Source organism: Lepidothrix coronata, unplaced genomic scaffold (genome assembly GCF_001604755.1).
Source record: "Lepidothrix coronata isolate B3197 unplaced genomic scaffold, Lepidothrix_coronata-1.0 Scaffold91, whole genome shotgun sequence".
Lineage (NCBI taxonomy): Eukaryota > Metazoa > Chordata > Aves > Passeriformes > Pipridae > Lepidothrix > Lepidothrix coronata.
In genome coordinates, this window is record NW_016690271.1 from 1,413,420 (window position 1) to 1,424,388 (window position 10,969).

Here is a 10,969-nt window from a genome sequence, read left to right on the forward strand (position 1 = left end):
GTTGGTTAAAGGAATCTCTCTTAGTTGTGGTGCTGTAATGAAACAGTTACTGCAATGTTGTCTCTTCTCTGTAAGGAAGGGCAAGAAAACCAGCTTATCTGGGGGATTTTACAATGCCAGTTTGTTGACAGATGAAACAAATATTTATAGGTTAGACACAGCTGAAGGTGGCAACTTTTGGACCATCTTCTATCAGAGTGCATGTTCCCAGTGGGGAAGTATTCATCTCATTGTGCCAGAGGTAAAAATTGATTTGTTGTAACTGGAGCCAGTGGGTGGCCTGAATTCACTCCTGGTGTGACAATAAATTTATTGTGTGATTCTTGTCACTGATAGAGCCTAATGGAGGGTGAAACAACATATCCAGGGCGTGTGAGGGAAGCAGACCCTGACAAAACACACCCCAAAAGCCGTGCTTTGGCACAGACGGGGTTCAGTTGCAGCCACCACAGACACTGGGAGCTGGACTGGGGCCGGTTTGTGTTCAGCGTTCAGCGCTTGCCACCTTCAGGCTTGATGTGAATCCACAGACGGTGCTGCAGAGGTGGCACCTTAGTTCCTTAATCACACGGAGTTTTGGTGCTACTGCTGTCAGCAAAAATCGGGTTTGTTACCCGCTGTGCAACAAGCTCGAGAGAGACACTGGTTATTTATTTCAGAGCCAGGCGCTCGGTGGAATTCCACAAATCCAGCACCACAGCTATTAATACTCTTCACTCTTTGTACATTTTGGCAAACAAAGGAATTAGTGTTCACTGGCTGCAAGTTACATAGTTCTCCTGTTAATTAGTACTCTATCTTCTGTTGGTTAATGATTCTCGCTTCTCACACTAATTATTCTTATGCTCGGTCTCTCTCTTCTTTTGGGTCGGTGGGTTTCTTGGGTCAGTGGTTCCAGAACTGGTTTTTACCCAGCTGGAGCTGATTTCAGCACGGTTTCAGAGTTGCCTTGATTAGTCTCTTCCTCTCCTTGGGAGTTTTGCCAGATGTCCCATAAATTCCGCATTCTTCGTGTCCACTATCAGTGGACATCCTTTTTTTCCAAGCTTTGTTAACCCTGCCCTAGGTCTGAGGTCGTTGAAGCACGTCCAGCCCTAAACTTTAACAAGGCAATTCTAATTCTATCAACAAATTTGCAATACAAGACACCAAATACCATATTTTGCAATGCAACTCCAAAACTTTTACAGTGTCATCCGGGTTATCGTGACGGGCTGTATAAGCTCCAGAGGACTTTTTTAAAGAGAAATATTGCGTCGATTCCACTGAAACATTTAAATCTTAGCTTTGGAAGTGTAAGAACTGTGAAGAACAATTAGCACTGTTAGTGGAAGTGATTAAACAGCAACAGGAAAAATCCTTGACCGTAAGCAGCAGTCGGCACAGATTTCTCGCTTTTCACACAGAAGAGGAAAAACTTTGGTGTGAGGATGAAATCCTCACCTGAGAGCGGCAGGACGTGTGTCTTTTAATCAGGATCGCTTAAACAGGACCTTAATTGGCGGACTCAAGGCTCAAACTTTGCCAGAAATGTATTTTCGGAGGTGGGTTAGGACTGGGTGAGCTTTAAGGTCCTTCCAGCCCTCAATATTCTGTGATTTTATGATTATATTTGTGAGTTTATTTACGATTTAAGACTCTGAGCCGAGGCGAAGCGCTGAGGGGAGAAGGGGGCGGGGCCTGAGTGGGCGTGGCCCGGGCCGCGCACGCGCGATGGGCGCGTAAACAGCGGCGGGTTCCGTGAGGGCCCCGGGGGTCCCTCCAGGTGAGGGGGGTCCGGCAGGTGAAGGGGGTCCCCAGGTTAGGGGGTCTCCAGGGGGTCCCCCGACCCCCCCGGGGACCCCCACCATGGACAGCCCGGCCCTGCCCATCCGCCGCTCCCGCCGCGAGCTGGTGGAGGCCGTGAGAGAGCGGCCCTTCCTCATCGTCACCGGCGAGACGGGCAGCGGCAAGAGCACGCAGCTGCCCAGGTACCTCTTCGAGGCAGGTAACGGACCCCCTTCCCCGCGGGCCCCCTAGGGTGGGGTATGAGCAGGGATAAACGCGGATAGTCCTCCGTGTCCCCTCAGCTTCGGGCTGGGCTGTGCTGAGAGGAGGGTGATTGGACCTTTTAAATAAAACCCCTGTTGCCATGTGTATGTTGTGTAGGTAAGGGTGTGCGAGCTGACTCGGAGCTGCACAGCTCACGGTGCCGATAACTCCAGGGTCGTGGTTCGATCCCTGTCCGGGACATTCACTTAAGGGTTGGACTCGATGGTCCTCGTGGGTCCTTTCCAACTCAGAATATTCTGTATAACCTCAGTGTCCCAGTTCATCTCAGATCACTTGGGTTCTTTCAAGCTGGAGAAGGCTCTGGGGTGACCCTAATGCGGCCTTCCAGTACCTGAGAGGCTCCTAGAGAGCTGGAGGGAGACTTTGGACGAGGGTCTGGAGTGACAGGACAGGGGGAATGGCTTCCCACTGCCAGAGGGCAGGGTTAGATGGGATATTGGGAAGAAATTCTTCCCTGTGGGGGTGGTGAGGCCCTGGCACAGGTTGCCCAGAGAAGCTGTGGCTGCCCCATCCCTGGAAGTGCCCAGGGGCAGGTTGGACGGGGCTTGGAGCAACCTGGGGTAGTGGGAGGTGTCCCTGCCCATGGCAGGAGGGTTGACACGAGATGATCTTTAAGGTCCATTGCAGCCCAAACCATTGTGTGACTCTGTGCTCTCCGCAGGCCTGGCCAAGCACGGGGCCATCGGTGTCACCCAGCCCCGGCGCGTTGCCACCATGTCGGTGGCGCAGCGGGTGGCCGAGGAGATGGGCTGTGCCCTGGGCACTCTCGTGGGGTACCAGGTCCGCTTCGACGACTGCACCTCCGAGGTAGGGCCCTGGGGGCTGGCATCCTGTGGGAGCAGGGGGCTCAGTGGGCTCTGGCTCAGGGTTTTGCCCCTGGGCCTCTCCGTGGGGTGGCACAGCCTCGGTGCCTCTCCAGGGTCTTGGTGTGTGGAAGGTCTCAGAGGCTGCAACAGCACCAGCTGTGGTGGAGCTGCAGCTGTTTGTGTTGTATAACTCATTTGGTGAAGTTTTTCGCATCATATAAGTTATTTCATGAAGTTTTTTGAACCCCTTGCAAGTGAAACGTTGCCGAGCACCTGTGGTGTGGTGCATGATGATCACCCCTGGTGCAGTCTGAGAGTGTGTCCTGGAAAAGATGTGATGATCTAAGTGTTTGCTTGACTTTGAAATGATAATCCAGGATAACAGCTGATTGTCTGATTAAACCTTTCAGGACACTGCCATCAGGTATATGACTGATGGCTGCCTGTTGAGGCAAATCCTGACAGACCCCCTCCTCAGCAAGTACAGCATCATCATTTTGGATGAAGCCCATGAGCGCAGCCTCAGCACTGTGAGTGTCACCTTATTTCTGTCCTTTGGGGTCACTGTTTCTCCTTTCCTGTGGTCTGCTTATACCTTCCTTTCACTTCTGCACAATCCCCAGGGATTTTGACTGCCTTTTGCTGTCCTAAGACTGTAGAACTTTATTACATGCTCAATAATCTGAAAATAAGATGTGACCTGTAGTCCTGTTGGAATTGGCATAGCTGTTGTTGTGTTTGAAAGCATTCCAGCAACTTTCCTGGCTGTTGGATGCTCTCCCAACATTTCCAGGAGTTTGAAGCCAGCACAGTGAACACAAACTTTCTAGAATCTTTATTTTTCCACTCACTAACAACACCCTGAAACATCTTTCTTGCTCTACTGTTTCTAAGGGTGTGTTCACAACTGTGCAAAGAGATTATGGCTTTTAGGACCATGGAAGTGTCCAGACTGACCTAAGTCCCAAAAGCTCTCAGAAGTCACCCTGACCCTTCTGTGGGCAGCACAGGGACACTCAGGTCACTGAGTCCTCAAGAGATTGTGTTGTGTGTCAGACAATCTGCTGCTCCAGCAAACAACCTGCCAGCCCAGCTGTGGAAAGGGGAAAATGTTCTCTGAATCCCAGTTCTGCCCTCAAGCATCTGAGGGTATGGCACATAAACTGAGTAAGGTGATTTAAGAAGTTACTGCTCCGTCACCTGTGTCCCTGTAAGGAGCAGGTTTTTAATCCAGAGCACCCCAGAGTAAAATGAACTTGCTGAAATCATCACAATAAGTGGTGAAACAAAGGAGGGTGCACACACAGTCAGGTGAAACGCTGAAAAATGGGGTGAAAAATGGGTCTGAGGTGACTGCTGGCAAATGACTTGACCACGAGAGTATAAACATGAAAAACAAAGGAATTTAAGGTATACTGGTTCTGTCTATGGGCTGTGAGAAGAGCTGATAAAAACGAATTAAATTCTATAAACCAATTAGTGTGCTTACAAAATGACCAGGGTAAAAAATATGTTTTCTTCTGAGTGCTTAGGCCTGGAATACGGGATTTTCATTGGCAAAAACCGGTCCCTTCCAAGTGCTTCAGGCACTTCTAGTAAAGCTGGGATATTAACATCAGTTGCTTCTGTTTTTCTCTCAGGATATTTTATTTGGTTTGCTGAAGAAACTCTTTCTACAGAAGAAAGCCCCGGACAGGAAGACGGAGATGAAGGTGGTGGTGATGTCGGCCACCCTGGAGGTGGACAAGCTCTCCGAGTTCTTTGGACACTGCTCAGTGCTGCACATTCCAGGGAGGAGTTACCCTGTCAAGGAGATATTCTGCAACCTGCTGAGCCCCAGGGACGTGGGCAGCTCTGCCTATGTCACAGAGGTCTGGTGGCTTTGTTTTCTGGGCGTGTTCTCTGGTTTTGGTGTGATTTAATCTGGGACAGACCACAGGAATCAGGTGCTGGATTGCGTATCTGAGCATCCCTGCAGGAAATAGGGAAGAAATAATTAGTATGATGAGTTTGAGAAAGGTTGCAGCTGTTATTGGCTTGTCTGTTGTTTGTTCCAGGCTGTGAAAGTCACACTGGATGTCCACCTGAATGAACCAGAAGGCGACATCTTGGTCTTCCTGACAGGTGCGAATTTTTCCTTCCACCACCCATGGTGATTCCAGGCTATTCCATGACACTGCCAGCAAAACAGACTGTCTGCTTTGTCCCAGAGCAGTGAGTGGAGAAGGGAAAGGTGGGGGTTGATGCACACAGTGATCATTTTCAGAGCATTTTAGGAATATCTGTACCCCTGAGGCCAGATAAGAAAATCACTAACTTGAAAATTTGCATATTCTCTTCCCTTCTTGTGCCAGATTGACTCTGTGTTGTCTGCATGTTTTATTTTGTTGTTAATTCAGGAAGGGGGAATTACATCAATGTATAGGCCAGGCCCTTAGGTACTCATCCTTTCAGGAACAGCCTTGGTGAGAGGCACTGTGGAAAGGCTGGATGTCACCTCCTAAACTTAACTCTCATTACGCCCTTCTTTTAATGGTGTTGACAGCTCTGTAATATTGACAAACCAGTCTTGTTTAAAGATGTTGCAAACTAGGAAGGCAGAGTCGTGACTACTTCAGTGCTCTTCTATGTCTTTAGGTCAAATTGAGATAGAAAAAGCCTGTGACTTGCTCTTCAAGAAAGCAGAGTCTATTGATTACCGCTACGAGGTGCACGATCAGGCCGTGGAGGGATTGCTTATCCTACCTCTGTATGGCTCAATGTCAACAGGTAAGAGCTTATGATGTCACAGGGAGCTTAATTCACACCAATGTGAACTGCAGGAGTTGTTACAAACAGCATCCTCATCAAATCTTTCTGAAAAAATGCCGTTAATTAACCCATTTGTTACAATACTGTGGCACTACTGGGTTTTTTGGTGGTGTTCATAAACTAATCAAACTTCTCTGGGCTTGCACTGCAGCCTCCAGTTCAAATTCATATCCACTGGATGTGGCCTCACATGGCATCAGGATCCTCAGCTTAGGGAGGGGATGGTGTGTAACTGGAAGTTCAGGTGGCCTCACTTTTTGTTTTAGGTGGAAAAAACGTTGCCAGGAGGTTTTTGGTGATGAGAGCGGAGCTGGAAGGGAAGATAGCAGTGGTGCAGTGTCACACAGTGTAGGAAGGTGCAGGTTATCAGAGGCAGGCACTCTGTTTTGTTTGGCAGCAGTACCACAGTTAGTTCCAAAGAGTTAAAACCAGAACCCTCTTGACCTTTGCTGTATTTTCAGATGAATTCGAGGGCAGTGTTTGAATATGTGGGTGCAGTTTGGAGGCTGCCAAGGGGCTGAGTGAGTGCTCAGAAGAGCAGAGCAGCAATTTCCCCCTAAAAGTGCTGCTGAGGTCTTGTAAAGATCTGCAGAGGGAGCAAAACTGATCTTTTGGAAAGAGCAAAGTTGCATAAAAGAAAAGCGTAGCTTCTTCCTTATTCCATGAAATTGATTCCTGACTGAGATATTTTATTTTATTTTTATTTTGTGGTAGTTCCTCAGAGGACGTTGTATTTGAATATGTCTAAGGACACATTAGAAAATCTTCCTTGAAGAGATTTTTATATTTTTCAAAAATAGTAAGTGAGAAAATTTCAGGGGAAAGTTGAATTTCCACCTCTTTTTTTTGTTCCTTGGGAAGCCAAATGAATGGATGGGAACTGCATGTGCTGTTTTGGTACATGTTAAATGAAGATTTGCTGGAAACATGGGGGAGTTAATTAGTTTTTTTTTTAATGTTCACATTCATTTGCTCTGGTGGTTAAAACCCTTCAAATCCTTCATGAAGATTCTGTTCAGACCAGACATCTTGTTTGTTTTCCTGGTTAGGAAACAGCCAGGAGAGTTGGCCTTTTTCCAAATCTGGGATATTTGAGCAGTAAAGAAAATATTATCTGATTTCTGGCATTTGCTAAAATAACACCAATTCCATATTTTAGGATGTTGTGTGGTTCACTTTCTAATGTCATTCAAGTGACTTTCACTCAGCATTTGAGTGAATTTGGTGGAAATCAGTGCCTGTAACATAAACTGTTTGACTGGCTCCCTGTCATTTCAGATCAACAGAAAAGGATATTTTTGCCAGCTCCTACAGGCATTAGAAAATGTGTGGTGTCCACAAACATTGCTGCAACATCTCTGACCATCGAAGGAGTCAGGTATTGTTTTGTGTCCTTCAGAAAAGCTGTGGCAGAGGGGATAATTCAGGAAGTTCTGACTTCCTTCCATTTCTGTACCTGCCCTGTTGCCTTTTTCTTGTGTGTGTGGTGAAAAAACCCTTAATACCATTATATAGTCTTAGAGATGACTGATGGTTTTGGGCCCTAATTTGAAATCAAAGCTTGGCTTCACTGAGTAACCCTGTGGTACCTGTGTGTGTGCTGAGAGCTCTGACCTTTCCCTCTCTCAATCTTTTTGCTCAGGTACGTCGTAGACAGCGGGTTTGTGAAGCAGCTGAATCACAACCCCCGAGTTGGCTTGGACATACTGGAGGTGGTTCCCATTTCAAAGTAAGTTTTTAAACATGTCTTGGTGTTCCTGGGAGTTGCTGTGACAACACCATGTATTGGTGGATCTTTAAAAAAAAAATAAGTCAATAAAAAGATGAGGAGCAGCCTTGAGGTTCTGTGATTTAAAGCCGTTTCATTTGTTGCTACGTAGGAAGTGGTTCAGGATGTATAATTTTCTATAAGTTTCAGATGTTAAGAAGGAACTGACAGTGCATTGTCTGCAGCCTGAACAGGGGCTCACATGTCCTCTTGTGTTTGAATACAACAACCTGATTCAGAGAAGCTTAAAAAAATCTTCCGTGCACAGAAACGCTGCTCCTGCCCGTCCTCGTCCAGCTGGAATTCTCAGCTGCTGCACAGTAAAATACCTTCTGCCTGCAAGCACAGAAATTGTTGTTATTTGTCATAATCACCCCGTGGGTAATACTAGAAGGGATTCAGAGTTTGGATGTTGGTTTTTCTGGAAGGAGCGAGGCGAAGCAGCGAGCTGGCCGAGCCGGCAGGACCTCGTCCGGGAAGAGCTACCGGCTGTACAGCAGGGAGTTCTGGGAGCAGTGCATGCCTGACCACACCGTCCCAGAGATCAGGAGGACCAGCCTGACATCTGTCATCCTGACCTTGAAGTGCCTCTCCGTGCATGATGTCATCAGGTGACCTCTGGGCAGGGGATTATCCCCGTCTCCCCGAGTCTGGGCAGCGCGGCACCCGGAGCCTGTTGGCAGGAGGCAGGATTAGGTTCCCCAGCCAACTGTGACACTTCAATTCAATCAGCTTTTCTGCTGTTCTCCCCAGCCTGTAATTCCAGGTTGGATCTTGAGCTCAAGTTTGGGGTTCTGCCAAAACTGGCTCGCTCCAAAATTCAATATATAGTTTGTAGCATTCCTTTAAAATATTGATGTTTATGCCCCAAAAGCTTCATCTCTGTGGGATGGTTTAATTTTAAGATCATACAAGTGCAGAAAATACAGTTGAGCTTTGTGTGTGCCATGCTGGGATTTGTCATCAATCATAATTCCCCAGCTTGAGGCAGAACATGCAGTAACACACCCTTATGCTGCAGATGATTACGTGCACTTTGGTCAAAAACCTGTATTGGGAGGTGAAAGAAGTATTTTAATAAATATGAAAATTAACAAAGCTATTCTGGGTCTGAACAGATATTTTTTTTTTTACTTCATTTTTTTTCTACAGATTTCCCTATTTGGACCCCCCTGAAGAAAGACATATTTTAGAAGCTCTCAAGGAACTTTACCAGTGCAGTGCTATTGACAGGTAAAAAATAAAGGGGTGTAGTCACTACAGGAATTTAATGGTTTACCTGGGGTCAGTGTTTGTTTGTGTGGACTAAAGGACTTCCCCAGCAGTAGAATATGTTTCCTCATTTAGCTTCCAGGAAGTTACTACTGGGGTTTAATATAGGCTGTAAAATCAGGGTTAGAGCTGGGCTTGGGGATTGAGAGATACAGATCAATTTGTCCACATTGTCCTGGAGTTCCTGAGTGACCTCAGACAAATTACCTCAACCCAGTGCTGGAGCTCCTGAAGCCAGATCCCAGACTGTTGTGATGGAGGAATTTGGGCTTTAGCTGTGAGGTCCATCCAAGAACTCAAGGCAGGAAGCAAGATCTTATCCTGAGCTTCCAGGAATTCTTCTTGCAGGAATTAAATAAAAGCTGGCTGTGCCTGGCATGGAGCAGGCACAGGCAAGCTGGGGACACTTCTTCGTGTCTCCAGCACCTGTCTGGGCACACACATCCAGAGGGAAATGCTTATTCCATGCCCTTAATCGGGATGTGGTGGCTGACTTAGGTGTGCATGCCCCCCTTTAACACTGAAACATGAATCTGGTGTTTCTGTCTTTTTTCCTGGGATAAGGAGAGGCCATGTGACAAGACTGGGAGAATTCCTGGTGCAGTTTCCCCTCCCTCCCAACCTGAGCTGTGCTGTCATAAAAGCTGCTTCCCTTGACTGTGAGGATCTCCTGCTTCCCATTGCAGCCATGCTGTCCGTGGAAAACGTCTTCATCCGGCCAGGTAGGAAGCCTCTTATCCCCAAAGCAGCCCCATATGTTTTTAAAGCTTCCCATGAGCTTGGAGTCAGGGCACATTGCATGCCAGGAATTGGACAACAGCTGTTCCAAAGGCTCCAGACCAGCATGGAATTGGGTTGCCTTTGTCCCAAGGCTGTGAGCTGGGAAGCAACGTTTGCGTAAGCAGGAGGATGCTGAGAGGTCATGAGGGGGAAACTGTGTTACAGGAGGGAAAAGAGTAAAAAAAAACCCCCAGAAAAGCAAAATGCACCACAGCAGATGTTTTGCTGTTGGTCTGAGTACAGACAACAGGGACTGATTAATTTGTTTTTAATGAACGGGGTCACCTCTGGATTATCTTTCCTGTCAATAACTCTGTTTAACCAAACAGACCTTTTAAGTTACTGTGAGAAGCTCAGCTTGTCACTGCCTCCTTTCCAGTGTTTTTCTAAATGGAAAATACAGTTTTGCTGTGGTTCCAGGGTAGCACCTTTCGTAGTGCTAAACCCAGTCTCTCACATTCTCCTTTCCCCTCCTGTCTGTCCCCCTTTGTGCTACATATATTTATATATGTCCTGTCTTTGTGGGAGACCTTTGTCCTTCCCAGTCACTCCCTGGCTCTTGTCCAGTTATCCCTGTAGTCCATTAACTGTCCCTGTTAGCACAACAGCCCCAGACACTGCTGACACCACTGATAACCTGGAATCTGCTCCGGGGTCCTTCCCATTCCCACAACTGTCCCTGTGCTTTCCCATCCTCCCTCTGGCAACGTGCCCTTGTTCTCTGAGGCATTTGTAACTCTTCAGCAACCCTGAACACTGGGAAGAACATGGAACTCCCACCCTGAAGGCACCTCAGGGTGTGTAGGATCAGGCCTCCTTCATCCATGGTACCTTTAATACCCACAAACTTCTGCCATCCTCTACAACAGCAGCACTGCAAAGGCCTTTGCAGTTGTGTCTCCCCCTCCTGAGGGGAAAAGGTTGTGCTGGAGAAGAAATTCTCGGGGTATTCAAGCCTTGAAATAACACTTTGGAAGTGTTGCTTTTGCCCAGCACATTCCTAGCACTTAGTGAAGGTGGATTCCCACTAAACTCACAGATGCACATGTTTTTCTAGACTCTTATTTAAGACCTCCACTGCTGTGGCCCTGGGACAAAAGCTGAGTTAAATAGATTAGATGGGGTGGTTTCAACAGCCTTGTTTTTTCTCTCTCAGGGTAAAACTTCCACTTGATCCTCGGGAGCTGTTTGTTTAAGGTCCCTGTTCCTTTATCTTTCCATGTCACCATCTGAGCTGATTGTGAGAGAGAAATATGTAGAACCTTTCCAAGAGAGCAGAGTTCTTCATCTCTATTTGCTGACTGATGAGATTAATGACAGATTTAATAGCATCTACATGCTCTTGTTCAGCAGGAATGGAAGGAGGAAGAGCTGTAAATGCAGCTTGAATAAAGAGCCCAGGCTGCCAAACACACTTTGGAGAGATGCTAACAGGACATTAGGGAGTGCTACCTAAAAATGACTTTAAGTGAGATATAAC

General features: G+C 47.1%; 1 protein-coding gene across 1 annotated transcript; it reads left to right on the top strand.

Annotated features, from left to right (window-relative positions):
- Positions 1–1,713: 1,713 nt before the first annotated feature.
- DHX40 (DEAH-box helicase 40) lies at positions 1,714–10,868 on the top strand. Its single transcript, XM_017821731.1, has 11 exons — positions 1,714–1,987; positions 2,714–2,859; positions 3,269–3,388; positions 4,499–4,729; positions 4,916–4,982; positions 5,496–5,627; positions 6,948–7,047; positions 7,312–7,398; positions 7,866–8,048; positions 8,590–8,670; positions 9,274–10,868. Exons 1-11 carry the CDS (start codon positions 1,849–1,851, stop codon positions 9,608–9,610), a joined length of 1,623 nt encoding a protein of 540 aa, XP_017677220.1. The 5' UTR covers positions 1,714–1,848; the 3' UTR covers positions 9,611–10,868.
- Positions 10,869–10,969: the final 101 nt, after the last annotated feature.